At 46.0% G+C, this 21,821-nt stretch overlaps 1 protein-coding gene and 1 long non-coding RNA gene across 2 annotated transcripts in view; one reads left to right on the top strand and one right to left on the bottom strand.

Annotated features, from left to right (window-relative positions):
* Positions 1-21,821, top strand: part of ENOX1 (ecto-NOX disulfide-thiol exchanger 1) — a 238,732-nt gene that overhangs the window by 70,543 nt on the left and 146,368 nt on the right. Inside the window, 4 exon segments of the mRNA XM_045796762.2 lie at positions 12,222-12,395; positions 13,617-13,823; positions 17,394-17,506; positions 17,509-17,629. Of these exon segments, the coding sequence (XP_045652718.1) occupies positions 12,222-12,395; positions 13,617-13,823; positions 17,394-17,506; positions 17,509-17,629 (615 nt within the window).
* LOC148109363 (uncharacterized) lies at positions 7,293-12,547 on the bottom strand. Its single transcript, XR_015725945.1, has 4 exons — positions 12,407-12,547; positions 12,041-12,090; positions 10,090-10,203; positions 7,293-7,422 (listed from the first exon to the last, which is right to left on the bottom strand). It is a non-coding gene; the product is annotated as an uncharacterized LOC148109363 (long non-coding RNA).

The raw sequence follows: 21,821 nt of genomic DNA, 5'->3' as shown, positions 1-21,821 counted from the left end.
GCGTGTCTGTGTCACAGTGCACGGGGCACCTTGGGCCGGGGAACCTGACCCAGCTCCGGGCCCCTGCACCTAACACATCGCTTAGTGACCTTGTAGATGGCTGATAACGTGGAATGAGCGAATAACTCAGAGGGGCCTAGGGCAGCGTGCCACTCAGCTCCTCCGTGTTTTCAGCTATAAAACTTCGTGGATGACGCTAACATGGAGAATGGCACAGTTCTGCGGAGACCGTGGGTTCCATGAGAACAACGAGGACACGCCGCACACACGCACACACGCGCACACACACCCGTTCTCGCTCCCTCTCCTGCTCCCTCGCTTCCTTCCCCTCCCTCCTGCCATGTTTGCATACACTCCAAAGCACAGTAATACACAGAATAGTATATTGAAGTCTCTTTATGCACAAAATAAGCACTTAGCACCATGGTGGAGCCCTTTGCAGAAGGAAACATCCTAACTATGATTTACATTTGTATATCGATTGCTTTCCTCGTTTGTAAATTGTTGGCACATCAACGCCCATTAAATGATTGGGCACCCATAAGAACAATGCGAAGTGGGCGTGGAAGGTTTTAGTGGGCATGGGAGATGAGGAACCTCAGGTGGATGGGACGAAAGCCCAGAGAGGGTGCATCCTGGCTCTTTCCCCGCGTGCTGTGTATTCCTGCCGAGCACAGGCAGGTGGGCTCTCATCACAGCCAGGATGGCGGGGACCACAGTTTGCTTCTCCTCCAGATCCAGTGATGCTGCCAACAGATGTCTTTTGTCTCCCCAACCTCCACTTCCTCGTCCACCTGTAAAGCGGCTGGGGTGGGGGGTTGGGGGAACCTTGGAGAGAGGTGATGAAAGCTAGCTTATTGAAAGATTGAAAAAGGATTTTGAAAATATAACGTCGCATAAAGGTAACAGTTCAAAACTGGATGCCTGTGGGGATGAGAAGGAGACGTAGATCCCTGAAGGAAGAACAAAAACATTCTTTGAATTGACCACTGGACAGAAATATGTGAATTTTAAATGAAAATCTGGGTGATAGTTTCTGTTCTTAACCTTGCACTCTTCAGGAATAAAACAATCTTCGGGGTATGTTGTTCAGGAGGGAAATGCATTCTCTTGCGTTTTTAATAGTGAGGGGTCAGCCCTGTGGGGGAAGACGCTACCATACCCAGCCGCGGAGAAACGCTTCTCAGCATCTGCTCCACTCAGCCCAAAAGGCTGAATTTGGTACTTGAACCATTCCACCTTCATGTGCTTCTCTGGAAAATTACCGACTGGAGTTACTCAGGGTGTTTGCCAGAAATGACAGGCTATCGGAGAGCAGGACTTGACCTCGATGCTTTCTAAATTAAAATGCATATCAACATATAAATAACTGAATCTGGCCAGGGCCTCGGTTGTTAAGAAAGTATTTTTAAAATCTGGTGCTGCTTGACTTTAATTTATTAAAAAGGTGTGTGTGTGTGTGTGTGTGTGTGTGTGTGTGTGTGTGTGTGAAGACGCTTAATAACATAGACATATTCACTGAAATTAATATAGTAGGATTGCAATGGAATAACTAAGTTTAGGGGGAAACAGATACGCCAAACATGAGTGAGCCCAGTTGGTGAATTTGGGTATAAAACCTAATCTCCTTGGCAGAAAAAGCAGAGAGGAAACAGCTCTGAACTCTGTAATTCTCATTTCCAGGCACTGAAAAACATCTTGGGCCCTTGGGGACAGAAGGGAGTTTTTTGGTTGTTTTTTGTTTTCCTAATACTAAACTGTTGTAGAAATTCCTCTTACGGCAAAACTATATGGCACTGCCTCGTTAGTTATTTTCCTAGAAGACCTTCCTGATTTCCACCCAAAGAATTACTTCTTGAAGTTAGAATAGGTAACAGAGCATTAATTTAGGAGGCAACAGAAAATTGAGATATGTCTTATTTAGAAAAGGAAGGACCCTAATATCAAGTCACGTACACGGTGTCGCACACACACGTACACACACAAACATAACATTCCCGGTTCAGACGGCAGCTGATACGTGCTGAGTGCTTCCTCTACCCGGCACTCTTTGAAGCCCTTTATATATTTTAACTCACTTAATCCTCAAAACGAGCCTATCAACATAAATATATTTTTAATCCTCTTTAGGCAGATTAAGATCCGAGGTGGCGTAAAGAGGCTGGGACACTGGGCGGGAGAGTGGGCCTGCCCTTGAGCCCGGGACTCAGACGGTCACTCTTTCTGCCTGTTGCTGCCTCTCCCTTGGATATGTCTTTTCTTTCCATCTTCAACCCTTATTTCTTCCCAGCCGGTTGTCCTTGCCCACACAGTCGAGTAGAAAAATTAAATTAATATTAGAACAGTCTGATTTTAAAACAACACACAACCTGCCGTTTCCTTTAGGAGCGCTCACGATGTGTTTGCTTTTAAAAGAGGCTCTATTTTCTCCCCTAGCCGACGGCTATATGCTGATCTTATTTAAAGAGACCAACTCTTGTGTTGCTTCGGCCCGTTGAAGCAGTAAGTTTAAATTGAAACTTACATAAATTGTTTAAAATAATATGGTGTGAATGTTTTCTTTGAAGCTAAATATTGAATAAGCTTTTCCTTTGTTCTTGTTTAAATTTATGAGATGTTCCCTATCTCCCCGATGCCTTTGTAAACTAAAGCTAAGGTGGATAAATAAAATCAAAAGGTTAGCCCTTGCATTATTATCTTGGCAAGATGCAGGTTTCAACGGGAAGATCCCTGTGTAGACATTCACACGCTGTGAGTACCACCTCTGCTATCACAACCACTGACGACAGTGGGCTCTCCATCAATATGACGACAGCCTATAAGACTGACTTCAAAGAAGAACAGCTCTCCAGAGCGAAGAGGCATTGAATGCCAGAAAGAAATGTGTTGACATAAATCAGTCTTTTAATATATACCCTGAGGGTCCCCATCCTCAAAAAGATAGATAGATGGATAAATAGATACCTAAGAATTAGAGTGCTGCTTATATGCTTGACCAAATATTCAGAACCATTTTCCACGATTCCTCCATGTTTCGCCACTACATTCTGCCCCCCCCCCCCCACCGGGTACCATAAGGCTGTCAGCGGGTTCAAAGCAGAGAACACTGACAGCCGACTCAGTTCTCTTTGTTCTCTCATTATGTAACAGTCCTGCCGGACAAAGTCACATAACACGGTACAGAGAGAAAATTAATCATCGGCTAATGAGATGGGGATGTGAAAAGAAGTTTGAAAGAAGTAATTTCGAGGCCCCAGTTAGGGCCTATTCTCGTGGGTCTCCCGTGGGCACGGCTGGCTGATCCCAGGTTCAGGGGTGCGAAAAGGGCATGGGGGGAGGGGAGGGAGGAGATACAGAAGCTGCCTTCTCTGGGCCTACACAGCGCTTTTGCAGTCCGCAACATGAGAGCTGGTAAGAACCCATATAGCAGCGGGCACCGACGCGATGAGGTAGGGGGCTTTTCAAAGGTAGGTCTGTCTGAAAGGTGGATGTAACTGGATGTGGTTGCCTATGAGGTTTTAAACCAGGAACTGAGGAAGGGGAAGTGTCATTAAAAGAAACAGGCAAGCCCTGAAGTTACTCACTCTGTCGGGGCGTGTGTGACAGAGACGGGGCAGGGCGGATGACCTGGGCACTCAGCGGTTTGCTATGGAGCGCATTCCGACACACGTGAACACAAGCGTGAGGGTGTCAGCAGGCCGCAGAGCAGGGCAGATCACGTAGCATGAACTTCCAACCCGAGGAATTCAGAGTGGCCCCCTGTGCAGTGAGAATCTGGCCTTGGCCGTCAGAACTAGGAATCAGCAAGAGTTCAGGAGAAATACATGTTAGGGGGAACGAGTCTAAATAGATCTGTCTAAGAGGGTCTTCTTTTCTCCCTGTGGCTGAGCCTGACCTGCAGGGAGAAATCAAAAGTGGTGGGAACTTTTTTTTTTTTTAAGATTTTATTTATTTGACAGAGAGAGACACAGTGAGAGAGGGGACACAAGCAGGGGGAGTGGGAGAGGGTGAAGCAGGCTTCCCACTAAGCAGGGAGTGCAATGCTGGACTCGATCCCAGAACCCTGGGATCCTGACCTGAGCCGAAGGCAGATGCTTAACCACTGAGCCACCCAGGTGCCCCAAATGGAGGGAACTTTAAGAAAGACTTGTCTTGCCATTGTATAGACAGTGAGGGCCGGAGAGGGGAAACTCCAGACAGAAGGAGATCCTAAGAAAAAAGGTTTTGGAAAATCCAATGGAGAATATAAACTCTTTTATTTAGTTTGAAAAAATCAACCGTAAAGTTGTATGACAGCATCCTGCAGAGATAAGACATACGTATTTTAGTCGAAGGAGGTCATTTGACGCATGTCAATTCCATGATGGGACTGCCAGAAAGACTCATGCAATGAGCTGATGTGACACTTTCAGTGCAGGCCTGGCACAAAGCAAGCATTCGAGTGTGGCCACTGTTTTTTAGTCATAATGTACCAGGTCAGCCACAAGGATAGAGTTCAGAATCAAGAAGGGTCAAAAGCACCGCTAATCCTATAGGTCAGATTCTATGGGTCCTATTTCTGGGGCTTACCCTAGGCTGCAGAAAAGGTGGGTTTTAGAGGAAGTCACTTATGGAAGGACTAAGGGAAGCAGGGTCACTGAGGCCGGGCTAGAGAAGACTCAGGTGCTCCTGTGAGCTTTCCTCGTGGAATTGACGAGCAGCGTGGGACAGAGAAGCAGACTTCTGACAATAGCCCAGGAGAGCAGAATAAGGACAATGGGTTCAGTACAGGATATCAGGTCCCAAGGCAACATAGGAGTGGTGAATTTCTTGCTGTGAAACCTTTAGAAAAGGAAATGGATGGCCTTGGGAAGTAGCAAATAATCTGTCATTAGATGTGTCTTAGGGAAGGCAGGATAGGCAGATGTGGGGGAACTCAAAGGCACACTGGTGAAGCAAGCAGGACGTCTGATCTCAATTTCAGCTCCACTCTTAACTAGCTGTGACACTTTGGGCAAGTCACTTAACCTCTCCAAGCCTCCATTTTCTCATTGTTCAATCAAGAGTGTCGGACTAGGAAATACTCCAATCTCTTTCAGCTTGGAAATTTCACCATCTGTGGTGAGGCCCAGTGTCCTTTGCTTCCTTGTCAAAGTGACCCCCTCCACACCGGCCTGGCATGCGCGGGCGTGGTTCTTATGCCTCAGCTCTGAGGCCCATTGTGTCTGAAGAGCATGTTTCCGCAGGTCCAGAAAACAGAGCAGCTTACTTTGAGTGTGAAAGTTCAGGCCTTTGTACGCGCTGGTATCAAATTCAAATCGCCCAGCCCCCAGTGTGAGGGACTGTCACAGATCCTTTGATGGGCTCTTATTTCCTGCTCACTGTAATTATATTTGGTTTTCAAGTGCATGCTCCATGCACAGGTGGCTGAAAAGATCTGACAGACTTCTTTCAGTAGTCATTGCCTCTCTGCAGCAATTTTGATGAGAAGCTTGGAAATTCTCTTCACTTGCTGCCGTGTCATAGTTTCAAACATGGACACAAATCTCCCCACTCAAGTCAACAGTCCTTCAAATAGCTGTTGACGGCTGCATTCCTCCATCCCGCCAGCATTATATCCCCAGTCACAGGAGACAGAGGGTTTTATTTATGGAATGAGGTCTTTGTTTATGACGTGAGCACAGCCTGGCTCCAGGAGCTCACCTTGGGTATACATCTTGCGTTCAAATAGAAAACATACCTCACCACCTTCGGATCTCTCTGGAAAGATCACAGAAGCATCACCAATGTTAACTTTCTTAGATTCGGCTTGTAGGCATTCACTTACAAAGTACGCTATAACGTTAACGTATAATCTGTGGGGTTGATTTGTTTTTAATAAATATGTAGACATCTTCAAGGTTGGGTTTTTTCCACAAAGGGAAAACCTAAGAGCGATCCCGCCTCTAGGCAACTGGTTTTGAACATTTCTTCTAAGAGAACATTAAGAAGTGTCTTTTGTATTTATGATCCTAATAAATATATTTTGAGAATACCTTTTCTTTTTTTTTTTTAAGACTTAGTTATTTATTTGAGAGATAAGCATGAGCAGGAGGGGGACAGAGGGAGAGGGAGAGAGAGAATCTCAAGCAGACTCCGTGCTGAGCGCGAAGCCAAACGCAGAGCTCGATCCCATGACCCTGAGTTCATGATCTGAGCTGAAACTAACAGACGCTTAAGCAACTGTGCCACCCAGGTGCCCCAAGAGTATCTTCTCTACACACCCATAGAAGTCATCCTTTTTAAGACTCAGGTCAGCTATCACCCCCTCTGGCATTCCTATCATGACCCTGTCCCCCCAGTTAGTTTCCAGAACTGCCTTAACAAAGTACCACAAACTCTGTGACAACTTAAAACAGAAACATCATTCTCTCAGTTCTGGAGACAAGAAGTCAGAAAACAAGGGCTTGTCAGGGCCATCCTCCCTCCGGGAAGGAACTAGGGAAGAATCTGTTGCCTGCTTCGTTTCTGGTTTTTGTTAGCGATTCTTGGTGTCCCCTGGCTTGCAGCTACGTCACTGAATCTCCACTTCCGCTGTCACATGGCATTTTCTCTGTGAGCCTGTGTCTCTCCTCTGCTTATGAGGACACCAGTCGTATTAGATTGAGTATGACATGGTCTTCACTTGATTACATCTGCAAAGCCCCTTTTTCTAAATGAAGTTACATCACAGGTACCAGGGGAGTCGTGACTTCAACCTCTCTGTTCAGAGAGATACGATTCAAGCCATTACAAACCTGTATTCCAGCCTGCTTTCTGTGCTCGCCTTCTCTGTGCTTATCGCCTCCTACTTAAATGTCTCACAACAGTTGTCATACAGTATTGTCATTTTCTGTTCAGGACTTTTTGCCGCCAGACCGTCACTTCACTGAAGGAGCGACTCATTTAATATCTTTATAGGCAAAGTACCTAGCGGAACTTCCAACACCTAGTAGGCACTCAGATGTTTGTCAAAAGAAATACTTCGTCGTCATCATCATGATCCTTTATGTGTCTACAGTATTAATAACATAGTTGTATAAGGTTACATAAATATCATACATAAAATACGTACTTATTAACATTGCACATAAGTGCTACCATTTGTAGTGTACTCACCATGTGCCGAACATTATGTTAAACACTTCAGATTTTTTTTTTTACATCCCATTTAATCCTCACAAGAATATTAAAATTTAAATATGATTATCCCCAATTTGCAGGTACTATAAATGAGGCTTAGGAAGATTCAATGTCCTGAGGTCGCACCACCAGTGCGTGGGAGACTCAGGGCCTGATCGCAGGGTACACTCGGTTGCAGATTTGGGCTCCTAACACGTTGATACGCTGCTTGCACACGGACCGTGCTCTCTGAGGCTCCCATTCTGTGGAGGTGGTACGTCTGGTGTTCATGCTCGCATTTACCTGAAGAACACACGGAAGCCCAGAGAGGTTAAGGGACCGGTCAGCCCTAGGGCCCCTCAGCTGGTGCCCAGGTCCTTTCAGTTCGAGTTCACCTTTTTGCAAACTGCTTTCGTTTGTTGACCATGAAATGATTTTTAAGAGTATTAGAGAAAAGGAAGACGTGGAATGAAAAGAAAAGCATGTACTCTAATAATCTGTGAGTGTAACTGACATGGCCGAAGGGTAGGGTTGTCAATTGCAATGAACAGAACGCGCCCATGTGTCACGACGTAGTTTCTCTGTCCAGTGATGATGGATCATAATCTGAGGTGATTCCTCTGGAGAAAGGAGGGGAGCTTCTGCATGTTGCTCAGAGCCTCTCCAGCCTGTCTCTCTGCCCCGGCCCCCACAAGCGTGGCATGTCCCTGGACTCAAGGTCCCGTCTGGGCCTCAGGTACAAGGAAGGGGGCCCTGGGGCCCTGGCCCTGCCTTCTAAGGACTCAGCATCCAGCTGGGCTTAACCCGGGTCGTGCTATGACCCAGACCCCAGGACTGATAACTGGGGTGCCCATCTCCCTCCACAAACCCTAGGCTTTTGTTCCCGTGTCTGGATCCTGCCTTCTCCAGCCTGAATCCCAGCTCAGGTGACCTCCCTGATTGTCAGTTTCTCTCAGCCTCTGACCCTGTCACATTGCTGCCAAAACTCACTTGCACCTGGACTGAGTCAGAACCTAGATCAGGCTGGCTCAGGCCCAAAGACCTGCCAAGGGAGTCTCCTGCTAAAGCTGGCCTGCCCGCTCTTGTGTTTTGTCTCTGCCCAGGACTAGACCTACTGCTAACCTCTAGCCTGATTACTGCCTCTTTCCTCTTATTATTCTCTTGGAATGTGGTGCCCTGTCTTCTGGGCCACACTTGTTCCTGGTGCTGACAGTGTATCTTTGTCCCCTAAGCCCCAGCCCAGCCCAGCATCCACACCCACACCTAAGCTAGTTAGGCCCTGCCTTGACCAAGACTGGCCTCTATTGCCTTTCTTCCAAGTGGGGTCGAGTTCTCATTTCAAATAATCAGACTTCAGTGAGGCGTTGATGGGAAAGGGCAGAAAGGGGGCCAGCCACTGGTCGGGGCAGTGGACAAATAGAGAAGGAGGGGTGAGGTGCAGCACAGCCGGCGGGGGGCCTCTGCCTGGCAAAGTGCACATCTGACCTTCACTGGAGGCCCATCCCAGTGAGAATAAAGTCAGAATGCACTAGCTTGAAAGGCAAGATCCCTTCTCCTCTAATCTGACTCCCGTGGCGCCTCAGGACACCGGTCACAGTGTCGCTTGCTCACCATGCTGTAGCATGGACATTGATTGGAGTCCCCCAGGCCGATGAGGCTGTCCCCGGCCCGTCTCTTCCTGGGCCACTCTGTCAGCCTTGGTTTACACTTCTCAACTCTTCTGCTGAATTTGGTGCCCATCTTTCATGTTCTCCTTAAACACGGTGATTTCCCCAAGTGGGGACCATATTACGGTTCCTGACTCCATATCTTGGCAGTAGGATGGGCCCAGGAAATGCCAAATGAATGAAGGAAAGAAACTGTCATGCCTCTTAACGTCCTGAACACAAAACCGTAACCTGCCCTCTGCAACATGGTCGTCTAATTGATAAAACACCGGACTACGTATGAATCCGTAAGCAGGATTTTTGTTTCTGGTTGTGTCTTGTCCAGTTGGGAACTGACAACGAGAAAGAAACATTTGCTGAGCTTTGGCCTTGGCGCTTCTGTGCTTGCTGTCTGCGGTACAAAGGGAGGCTGGACAGGGCTGCGGTCTTGGAAATAAATAACCCTGCCTCTTGTTTAAGTACAATTTCTAAAAGAAAGTTCTACTCTATACTTAATTGGATTCTCTCTTGCTGCAGTTTAAGCCTTCTTCCTCTTTTCCCTGAGTGGAATTATAACTCATTATCTCTGAAGTTCACAGGGGCAGCTTTTCTAAGCAAGACAAGGCACTGACTCGTAGACCTTGCATTCTCTCCTCACCTTTGTCTTCCTGTGCATGTGTCTTTCTCAGACTCCCAAAAAGTGTGCATTTGCTTTAATGAGTTAGTACATAATAGGTTCCTGTGCTATTTGAGAAAACAATTTCCATCTGTTCATATATTGTTAAAAAGTAATGGGTTCTTACTTAAAAATAAAGTCTAATCCTTCCCTACTTCCTCCTCTCAAATACTGAATCTCAGATCCTTTGAGGTCCAACATAATTTAAGTGTTAATTCCTTTCTAAGCTCTTTTCAAGCTACTGCACTCACCATGCAGATTTCATTAAACCTCAGAGTCTCTTCATATTGATGTCTCAGAAAAAGCAAAGTAACTCCTGCTCTATATTAAAATATTTTGCTCAAGAGTACTGTCTTTTGTCCCCATTTCTAAAGATGTATTTATTTATTTGGCCTTCAGAAAGGAAACAGAAGTCTGTTACAACTAAAAGAGAATGCAAGCGCTGGGCTTCTCATCTCATTTGTGGGAAACATCTGGTTATTGTAATTCACAGGGTTCGCTGTCCTGAGCGGTTTCAGCCTTAAATCACCCTGTGTTGGCAAACAACAGTGAGGGCCGGGCCAGGAAAGAAGCAGACGGATCTCATGCACGGAGTGAGATTAAATAAAGGCATACGCGTGCCAGTGTTTCAATTTCTATTATATTCACCTTGAAAGCCAATCTGTTGTTTCAGGGATGATGCCACTGAAGACCATTCTGTTCTCGAACTTCGTCCTTTAGACTTGGCATCTGGATCAGAAGGATACGTCTTGACTTTATTTTCTAAGAGCAGGGAAAATTTTTAGTAGTGACGTGTATCAGGTGAATGATCAAGTTGGGTCATTCTACATGGAGACTTGAAGGTAGTCAAAAGAGACGTGTTTACATAGGGAGCCAGAGACCGAGGGCCTGGTGCTGACTCTGCCATTTGATTGCTTTGTGATGTTGGGGATCCCAACTCAACCGCTTTCTGCCTCAGTTTCTTTATCTGTAAAATGAGGATAAGACCTGCGAAACTTTATGAGGATTTTGAATGAATAACCCAAGTGTGAATCTTGTCTCTGTCACATGCCAGATTTTATGTCTCTTCTATATCACTTGTTTTGAGCAATGTCAGCATAGAATCCTGGACTACCAGGGCCCCAAGAGATTATTCAGCCAAACAGTCCCATGTTACAGATGAAGAAACTGAGAACCGCGATTACAGAGGAAGTACCTAGAATGTCAAGGTGATCCCTTTGAATGAGAATGCTTACTTGGATTTATATTTACAAGTTGTTTGTTTTTTTTTTTTTTAACAAAACCAAAATTGGAAAGAAAAAAAAAAAAACAACCCAACCTAATTTCATTGAAGTCATGCCAGTACACTCTCAAGTTAGATGGATTTCCTAAGAAATGGGACAGCAGTCCTCTTGGGGGTTATAGATCACGATCACCCTGCTTATTCTGCTCAACCCAGAGGAAGAGCGGAAATATCCAGGAGGGAGAAAAGATAAGAGAGTAAGAAAAGAAAAAGGGAGTTCATCGCGGAGGAGTCGCGGAGGGTCACCATGACCACTCCTGGTGGCGTGTGTGCCTGTGTGTCTCCCTGCATCATCACACCACCAGTGAGATTGTCTGCTTTCTGCAAACAGAAACACTCTCCGGGGAGGGAACCCTTCACAGCTACTCTCTGATACTCAGTACAGTATTCTAACACTCCCTGCTTGTAAATAAATCTTACTTATTTAGGAAAAGAACATCCCTGTATATCACCATTGAAATTACTTGTTTCATTACCACATTAAAAAAACAGTTAATTGCTTATATTGGAAAACCCATTCTTTTGGCCCCCTTTCATTTTTTTAAAAGATTTTATTTATTTATTCGACAGAGATAGAGACAGCCAGCAAGAGAGGGAACACAAGCAGGGGGAGTGGGAGAGGAAGAAGCAGGCTCATAGCGGAAGAGCCTGATGTGGGGCTCGATCCCATAATGCCGGGATCACGCCCTGAGCCGAAGGCAGATGCTTAACCGCTGTGCCACCCAGGCGCCCCTCATTTTTTTTTTTATACAGAGCATAAATTTGTTTTTTGTTTTTCTTTTTTATAACAGGGCATAAAGATTTCAGGAGGGTGGTCAATTATTTATTTGTTGATTGAATTATAGGAAGAAAGTGAAATTATCCAATGGAATGCAGAAATGTATGCAGGCTGATTCTGTGCCTGCATGTCCTTAACCCAGCCATAGTAATCACTCTTTGTTTTTTATTTCCTGGGGGAAATAGGTGAGGTTGGACCTGAATGCATCATTATAAAGTATGCACATATAAATTGAACTTTTCCAAATCTAGGTCACTTGGATAAGAAGGCTCTTCTGATAAAACCAGATTGACAATTAGATTCACAGGGCACTTCAATGTTAAATGATATTCTTCCCACATTCTGGGTCATAAGGCAGCCAGCGTAAACAATACACCGATGTTAAGAAACAGAAAATCACATTCGCAACAATAGCAAAGCTTCATGGTGCATGGTTTTACACTTTAATATGCTATGTTCTGTTCTGCCATGTTAATGTTTTAAGTGATATAATTTCCTTTTCATGTAGGTTTAAGTTCATCTTTTTATTTTCTCTTTACCTTTCTGGAATAGCTTTCTATAATGCTACATCTTATGCCGGGAGACATTCCTAAAAAAAAAAAAAAAAAAAAAAGGTAGAAAGCATAAAGTCAAATAATCTTTGCAGGAAAACAGCAAAAATAACAATGAAAATTGATTTAAGATCCTCCCAGCCAAAATGTTATCTTGTGTACTTTACAGACTCAATCTGTGTCCCAGGCTTTGATCCAGGCCTCAACATGATGACTGGGATCACCCCCATTAACCCAATGATACCAGGCCTGGGGCTTGTACCACCCCCACCGCCAACAGAAGTGGCTGTCGTCAAAGAAATAATCCACTGCAAAAGTTGTACTCTTTTCCCTCAAAATCCAAGTAAGTGATACCTGTGAGAAATATATGCTCCTCAATTTAAATTTCTTTCCCTTTTTTTTTTAACGTAGCATCGCATGCACTTTCAGATGTGACTCAGAATTCTTCCACATGGATGCACAAAGTGGGGATCCATTGGGCATGAGGCTTTTGTCTCTAGATTAGCACGAATGTATGGGCCTGTGTCCAGGGGTTCCATCCAGGAGCTGAACTGACATCGTGAAGCCATGATGGGATGTATATACCCAGCATTAAGAATCTTTTTGCACGCAACGAAGTCTAGCATTTGCTGCAAAACATAGTGTGAAATATGTGAGCATTTCCATCCATCTTCACAAATGTGGGAGAAAAACTCTGAAATGTGCTTTGCTAGATGGAAAATTGAATTAATTTGGCAGTTAGCAATTTGGGGGGGAGCCCGCATCTCAGAGTTTCTGGGCCAAATGGCATTTGCTTGAAGGAAACATATATTTGATGAAATAAATGAGCCAGATTTTTTTTTTAATTCAGTCTCAGATACTAAGTTCATGGGCTTAAATAGCTAGAATTTTTTTTTATTCAGATTAATCAGTGTTGCCTTTTTGAAGTGGACTTTTCAGGCGATTGCTTTAGTAATCTACATATAAACTAGGTAAAATGTTGTGACAGTGTACGTTTTATCTTTTCCTACAGCCTCCCCCAAATGTAATCATTGGCTCATTTAAATGTGAATAGTAAAAAAAAAAAAAAAGTGTTGTCTTCAGGCCTCGTGTTTCCCCAGCAGAGCAAGTACTGCGCATGCTCACAGGTCCTGCTCTCCGCCTTGCTGATCCTTTATCCCGCAGCAGGACAAAGCAGATAACAAGCCCCAGTTTTCCATCATGCTGTCGTCTCATCATGCTTTGTACTTCGTGAAGTTTTTTCCCCCCATTTTCAGGGCTTCTATATTATGAAGGAGAAATTAAATTACGCTAACATTTGCTTCATCTCTGTTCGTGGACAAGCTTAGCCACCCTGTGTAGAAAGGACCACAGAAAGTAAAGGTTGGGAGGAGGAGGGGAGAGGAGGTAAAAATAGGGCAGCCCGCCATCAATGTAAGTCCGCGTAGACGTTTATCACGACTCAGAGTGGAGAAAGTTACTCTGCAAGTTCCACGTTCGCCAGGTGAACCAGGAATAGCGCAAAAAAAAATAAATAAATAAATAAATAAACGGCATACCCTTCTGTTTCTGTTGTGATCATTAGATCTTCCACCTCCTTCCACAAGAGAACGACCTCCCGGGTGTAAGACCGTGTTTGTCGGAGGATTACCAGAAAATGCTACTGAGGAAATCATTCAAGAAGTCTTTGAGCAGTGCGGTGATATTACAGCCATTCGGAAAAGCAAGAAGAATTTTTGTCACATTCGCTTTGCAGAGGAATTCATGGTTGATAAAGCCATTTACCTTTCCGGTACTTTGCATTACATAAGGGGTTTTCTAGACATTTTGTTATGTTTTGTGATGTTAATATCAGCTTATTTCCCTTTTGCCTTAACGCACAGTAAAGTCCTCACAGTTCGGGCTGGAAAGGGAGGACCTCTGCCTTTTTCCTTGGCTGCCAGAAGCTCTATGTTAAGTCTGTGAGGGCACCTCGCGGCAGGAAGGGTTTCCCACCACCAGTCTTCAGGAATTCCATTGAGTTTCTAATTAATGTTCTCAAGTGCTTATTAGATGAAAAGCAATATTATGAATACCGAGGACCATTATTATTAGGGGATGTAATTCCCTGGGGGAATAAAGTACTCTCCCAGCATAATTTCAGTTTTTCAGAAGTGGTTCACTTTCTAGACCCCAGGGTACCAAATCAAGATCAGTGTCCTTGCAGAAAGTAGTCCGTAGGTCCTAGGGGAAGGCCCGATATCATTGCCCAATTGCTAGCGCATTTAGGTATCCTGGTAAAGACTACCCCAGGATACCCGCTTCTTGGGCGCCAATTGATAGGGGGAGATTTTTAATGTTGAAATTGGACCTAGTGCTGCCCGTGGGTGTTGGAGCGAGCGTACCGAGGCTGTCCTCGAGGCCTTTGCCAAATGTAAGAGCTACACATCTGGTACTGATATGTGGTTTGAGAGAGATGTGTGCTTAGATTCAACTCATTGCCATTCCCTCACGCTCTCCTTCTGCATATTCCAGTCTGTCACTCTGCACACCACCTCTCTATTCCTGAGGCAAAGCTAATGAGGGAAGGTGAGAAAAGAATAGGGAAAAAAAAATCTGAATGCTACTGCCAGGCTTAATTCTTGCAGGCAGCTCCTGCTGCCATGGAATTCCCTTGCAAACCCGAAGCCTTGGGGTTATTCCAACTCTGCTGCAACTTTCCTGAGCCCAGGTAGCGATATGGAGAACTTTAAAACCCTTATTCCAATAAAACCTTACCAAGGGAGTGGGGGGTGGAATCTGAAAGCATTCTAAAATAGAGATGGAAGACGAAACATAGAAAAAATGTTTTACAACACACACATAGCTGTGTGTTTTATTTTCATGTATTCTTGGGCCATAGCATCAGAGTAATCTATTACACAGTTGGGGATTCTGTCGCGTGCATGGCAATGGGTCTCACATGCCTCAGGCAAGATAACCTCTCTCTGACCCCCATTTTCTCGTCTGCAAAATTGAGGTAGTAACAGTACTAACTCATAGGATTACTATGAGGAATGAATCAAAATAATGGATATTAAGTGCTTAGCAGGGCACCTGCAACAATAGGAACCATTCAGCAAATGGTTGTTTTTAGCACAAATATCCTGAAGATGGTAAAAAAGGACTGAGTCTCGTTTCTCACAGACCTGCCCCGGGGAACCTGGGTTGTAACGACAGCTCTACCAATAAAACTATTACTTTACTCCACCTGATTAAACGAGAGGGTCAGAGTAGATCAAAAGTGCTTTTCAGGTCCAATGTAACACAGTGTTTCAACACAATCAGAAACCCCATGAGACATTGCCAAAGGGGAACAGGCCCAAATTGAGGCACGTGAAAGGTATTCCTGTATTTATTCCTTGACGCTAGGCTCTTCCCAACTTGGACCCTGGTCCTGCTTCTGAGCCAGGCTCCTGACTACTCCTTGGTCTGCCCCTTTGCGGCAGGAGGAGCCCACAGCAAAGGCCTTACCTCCAGCCTCCCTACCTGGAGGCACAGGGTCTCCCAGCTCTGCCTCAGCCACCCTGGGGAGGTTGTACGTCAGTCCAGGGGAGATCTGAAAAGCCGATTAACTGGAGAGGCAGGAGGGAGGGAAGGCTGCTCGTCCTGTGTGTGAGCTCCTGCAACCCCATACCCAGCTGGAAGGCCTAATTTTAGGACAGTTGAAGACCAAGCTAATTTTAGACTCAGCCTCATCAAGATCTCTTTTAAGGCCTTAATGATGATGTTTTGGTAAAAGAGAGGGTACTTTTTAGAACCAGAAATATCTGAAAAGTGATGCTCTGGACATGAGCAGAAGGGGGTCCTAGCTCTGGACCCAGGGCCACTGGCCAGCCTTAGGCGGTGCTGTCCGCTCAGCTGTTAATGTATATGTCACAGTGGCCGGCTGACTTGTTAAGTTTCTATGACCCAGAACCAAGATACTCTCTGCTTTAGCATGAATTCTGCGCATATGTGATCGGATGTTTGCGTTTTGATAGGTATTGTTATATCTTCCCAATTTTAGAGAACACCATTTAAACCTAGGAGTGAGAAGGGCATAACAAGAATCAGATGTGAGATCTGTTTTGTATTTGTAACTTCTCAAAGGTGTGAAGTGCCCTACAGGGAAGAAGTCAGCCTCTGCAGGGATTTTCAGCTGAGTTTTCAACCCAAATGCCGAGATAATCCATTGAAATCTACCACGGAGATCCTGAACACCAGTGTAGTGCAGCCTGGCATTTCACAGCGGCGTCTCATTTGCAAAGCCCCTACCCAGCAAAAGTGCTCATTTTGCTCTCTCCTCTGGCAGCCCCCACAGCTGTGATCCTGCTGGGACCTGAATTTATGTTTTTAAAATCTGAGCGCCCCAAACGGAAGAGCAGCCTCAAAGCCAAGTCTTCTTCATTTGAAGTGAGGCTGGCTGGCTGGTTTCGGTTCTGTTTGTGTTGATTTTCAGATCAAGTTTCTGCACATCATCTTTATAAGTTGGGTAGCTCGCAGTAAATCCCCCAAAGACTTCCAGAGCCTTTTTTTTTTTTTTTTTTTGGTCTAGCTCTGTGCTCTTTGCACAGGCTCCCATGGCCTCAAAGATTGCGCGGACAATTTGTGCGGGGCTGCATGCCAGATGAGGTACTCCAGGGCTGTAAGGAAGGCAGCGGTGAGGCCTCTTGATTGAAGGTAAAATATTCTCCCGTGTGCCCCAGAGGATAAGTGGAAATAAAACAGCATTGCAAAATTGCCTGGTAATTGTGGCTTTTGCAGCTGCTGAGAGAGAATCGAGCAGCATTTTCTAGGGGAATGAAGCAATAACCTATGAGTGAGGTGTTGTGGAATTTACTTTGTAGATCTTTTTAAATACCATAGATATTCTTTATTTACTCCTACTCCACCTTTTTCCAAAAAAGAATCTAAGAACACTTATGCAATAGAGTTACCATAAATTGAAAATGTAACACCAGGGCCATAGAAACGCAGAGAGGGGGAAAATGCTACATGCTAAATTTGTCTCCGAGCTTCCTGGAAGCCAGAGGGAAGAAGGAGTTACGGTAAGTGCCCTGGTTCTTGAGGTCATCCTCTCAGCAACAGTGGCTTGAAAGATGGGTAGGGGACCCTCGGAGACACCTCCCAGAAGTGTGTTTATCCCCAAATGCGTAATCAGCTGAACTTGGCAGTACTTCCTCATCACTGGGGAGAAGGGTAATTGCTTCCCACCTCCTGTGGGAAGAATGCAGTGCCTTTCATCTGGGGGAAAAAAAAAAAAAGGCGAAAGCTCCCCAGGGTGCCTTGAGAGCCCGGACAAAACGATGCCCTCATCACGGTCGTGACACTGTGACGCCACCGGCCTTTCCGTTCCTTTCAGGTTACCGGATGCGATTAGGCTCTAGCACGGACAAAAAAGACTCAGGCCGCCTGCACGTGGACTTCGCCCAAGCCAGGGACGACTTCTACGAGTGGGAATGCAAGCAGCGGATGCGCGCGCGCGCGAGGAGCGGCACCGGCGCAAGCTGGAGGAGGACCGGCTGCGGCCGCCCTCGCCGCCGGCCATCATGCACTACTCGGAGCACGAGGCCGCGCTGCTGGCCGACAAGCTGAAAGGTAGGGGGCCGCCCTCGCGTCGCTGCCCGGGGGGGGGGGGGGGGGGGGGGGAGGGACGGCCCGCCCCCAGAGACCCACCGCGATCCCCGCATGACCCGCCCCAGACGTCTCGGTCCCTCAGGCGTGCTGAGTGCGTGCCCGCGAGGTCACTCGGAAGCAGGAGACGCTTGGCTTCCTCCTGCTGTCCGGACGGAGCCCTGCCCCTTCCCACCGGTGTTCTCGGTGCACGCGTGCGTACGTGTGCGGTCACTCAGCACGGTTCGTGGAAAAGGGCGGGAGAGTCATGCGCAGCAGCCCCAGCGCGGACTCCTTCTTCCCACCTGTGTTGCCCGAGCGAGGCTAGTGTCTCCCGTGGGCGGGCGGGTCCTGGAGTTTCTGCCCACCTGGACTCTTGACAGGGTCCCCCTTGACGCCCGTGGGAAACGGCGCTGGGGTCTGTGGAGGGTAGAAGAGAAAGGTAGAAAAGGATCCTCGCCGTCTGAGATGGAGTTGAAGGGACACTGTTGACACCTACAGAATAATTAGGAATAAAAACGAGTACATTTCATTTCTTCAGAATTTGCTGTGCTCCTTTCACACGTTGGATGCTATGGGGGATTAAGCCACATGGAGGCTTTAGTACCTGACCCGTGAACTGCAGATGATTGGGGCGGGACCAGATTTTAGCTCGGGATCCCACGTATGTGTGAATTCTCTTCCATTACTGATCGGAGTCGCGTAATCTGAGCGGCGTCTGCATCTACGGGCAAATGACGGTCAGACCTTCCTCAGGCCGTTGGACGCGTCAGGTTAGAGTAGCTGGCCACACCCAGGTGTCTCGAGTAAATGATTAACTGCAATACAAAGCCAACCACAGGGCAGTCAACCAACATACGAGCAACGTGCTGTGGGAACACAGGGGCAAGTGTTGATGAAGGTATGGAGAAAACCTTCACAGAGGAGACCTGTGCAGGCTAAACAAGGTTTTCTTTCCCAGGAGAAGAAGGGCCTTAAAGACATTCCGCTCAGAGGCAGGTGCCCTAGGGAAAAAAACACAAGCAATCAGAGAGGAATGCGGCACAGGAGAAGGGCAAGGGGCCTGATCCAGCTCACCTGAGAGTGGCATGGAAGTTTCTAGAGCAAGGTGGAGCTGGAAGAGCAGTCTGGGGCCAGATGGTCTGGCCCGGAAGGCTGCTGCCGGATTTGGGTTTTACTCCCTAAGCAGCGGAGAAGCCATTAAAGATTTCGTATGAGAAGAGAGATGTGATTGGTCCTTGGAGTGTTTTAGAGCATAGCTAGTGTACTGCTGGCAGTGTGTAAAGTGATTGGATGTTTTCACTAAATGCAATGTGTGAAAGCTGCCCAAAACCTATTTTAGGAGGATAGGAGGTTGACATTCTGTTTCTTTAAAAGAAAATTCTTTTAAAAAGGACTTCTGCTTCTAGCCCTCATGCCCTGTTCAGGCCTTGGGATCCCCTAATCGTAGCTGCAATGCCCCCACTGTAACTACCGAGGGCTCTTTTGCCAACGGCCCGTGCTCTGCTGCTCTGGGACGGCCTGTCTTACAGACATAAATACATAGGCCATGGGTGTCCCTTTAACAAAAAGCACACAAAACGCAAACACAGGCATCATCTTCTTTTTCCATCCAGGCTACAGTGTACATAAGGAGTGGCCAGAATGAGAAAGAGCAACATCCTCAACCAGGAATGTTGATTGTGGAGCAAGTAGTTTTTTCTTTCATATCCTGCACATTGTGCATTAGCAGCTTACGTGCTATGCCAGACGTGACAGGAACTAGCGTCTTGGTTCTGTGACCTCTCGGAGGGATTTCACAAAAGCTTGGCCTCCTCCTCTCCTTTTTAAGGAACCAACCCAGAAATGTCTATGCCCGTAAGAGGAACATGGCATTGCCTTTGCCGTGAGAGGATCACAGATTGGGATGTCAATCGGGTGAAGTAATTTGCAAGCTTCGCCATTTCAAAAATATATATTTATATAGATGAGTATAATTTGCAGAATTTAGGAGCTGCACCTTCGCCAAGTACTGTGTGATCCCTTGAGAGAACAGATTGGAAAATTTAATAGATGGCAGTTACAGTAGAATGAACTAGCTGGGGATACATCTCAGGCAACCAGTCAGGTAATATCAAGCTTGACAATTTCAACCCAAGCACAGAGTTTGGAATATAAACAGCATTTAATTGCTTAGGAAATTGGCTGCCTCAGAGAGGAAATCCACTCTATGCTCCTTATAACACTGCAAAACCAGGCTGGAGGGGCCAAGGAAACTGCTTCCCTGAAGATGATTTCATTGATGTGGGGATAAAAAAAAAAAAAAATACAGTCAAAACCCAAGGTAAAGAAGCCTGAATAAAAAAGAAGATGGAAATACAGTCTGAAAAATACCTAATTGGATTTGATTTTTTTCCCTCCCCTGAGAAATCATACTATCTTAGGTTTATTACCAACATTTTCCCCCATTTTACATTGTACTTGTTTATTCTTGCAGTTTTCTTTTTGAGAATCAGCTCTATCTAGCAAAATCTGTACAAGCCAACTCTTTATTATGACCGACAAGGCCCTCTATATCCTGCCCAGCGTTAAAACTATGCACATAGTAAATGCGTAATGCCTTTCTCTCTTCTTCAGCGATTTGGACCTTTGAGCACGTTGCATTTCTGACCACTGGTGGCACCAGGCGTGGTCAGAGGTGTGGGGGAGGGACGCGCGGCCAGCATTGCACAAATATTTGTGTCACTCTTTACCATATAAAGGGGAACTGTGCAAATGAGCACTGGGGGGGGGAGACAACAGCACGCAAGCCCCTGCCTCACAGAGTTTAGACTTCTGGTGTGATAGAGACGATTACAAAGCACCGTGTACTTCCCGCCATCGTGTGTGAGAAGCGCTGCAGGCTATCCCAGGAGCCACCCGGATCCCAGCTGGACAGCGACAGGGTGAGGGAGCGGATCTTCTGAGACCAGCTAACCCCAGATCCGGTGGCCACTGGGCCTTCTTGAAGGTGGAGGAGATGTCAAGTTGTAATCATGTAGTATCTAAGGCAGGGTCTGTTACGTTAATACAAATTCTAAAAAAGAAAATTAGCAGGCACCCTGCTGATTAAATAGACATTGTTCTGAGACAATTCAGCTTAATGAAGACTGACTGGGAAGTAACTGCTCACAGACCCAAAGTTTATAGCATGGCTTTGAGAAAGTGAGAAGGAGCTCAATAACACCATAATTACACTTTATTGGAAACAGTAGCACCAGGCAGATGAGATAATGAATTTCAGTGTGTCTAACACAGACCATCCACCCCTGGAGGAACCCTGTGTTTGGACTGTGGAAGGAAGAGATTGATTAGACGGTGAGAAAGATTATATCCTAATTCACTGGAGATTTCTCCTGGCAAGAGCATTTAAAAGTTTTTGTGTACTTTTTTCCCCCTTTGGAAAGCTTCACATAATCTTTCATTATGTGATGAAATGAAGAGTTTCTGCATCAGGTGAAGTTTTGACAAAGCTTTGAAGCAGTGCCCTTGGGATCCCCCTGGTGTCTCATCATGAATTTGGTTCTCCCGGGATCAGCATTTATAATTTCCGGAGGGCTAGACTCTGATTTGCATACAGAATGGCCCCGTGTCAGCCTGCTGGCGGGGGGGGGGGGGGGGGGGGGGGTTGGCCGTGGTGCCGGCATTTTGCTGAGACGGTTGTCAATATTTATGGTTCCAAGAAAGTAAAAATCGATAATGCTGTAAGCCAAGTGGAAGTTCCATTAGCTAAAAGCCAGGCTTCCTTCTTAGGGCAAGGGAAATGAGAAGCACAGGAGCCTGCTTGAGAATCACTTCCTTAGGCGTTATTGACCTTCACAGAGGCAAGATAGGCCATGGCATCTAGAAACATTTTGCTTGATCCAAAAGCAGAAATAACCAGTGCATTTTCGTATTGCCGCCCCCTCCCCCTAGTTTTTTCATTTTTACAGCTACTACAGAGTTGGGGGCGAGTGTGTGTGTGTGTGTGTGTGTGTGTGTATGTGTTGGAGGGAGAGGGGTGCATTAACCATTTGTATCGCCTTTCCTGCTACCTGCGGTTTGGAGGATAGATAAGGTTACACCCCTTTTAATGGTTCATTGAGCAGCCAAAAAATGGAGACTTGTTTAGGGATGTCCAACGTTGAGGGACACATAGTGAAATTTTAGGGATGTTTTA

The sequence above is a fragment of the Ursus americanus genome, chromosome 10 (genome assembly GCF_024610735.1).
Source record: "Ursus americanus isolate L20-20 chromosome 10, mUrsAme1.1.p, whole genome shotgun sequence".
Taxonomy (NCBI): Eukaryota; Metazoa; Chordata; class Mammalia; order Carnivora; family Ursidae; genus Ursus; species Ursus americanus.
The sequence above is the reverse complement of the archived record's forward strand: the minus strand, read 5'-3'. Positions and strand labels throughout refer to the sequence as shown.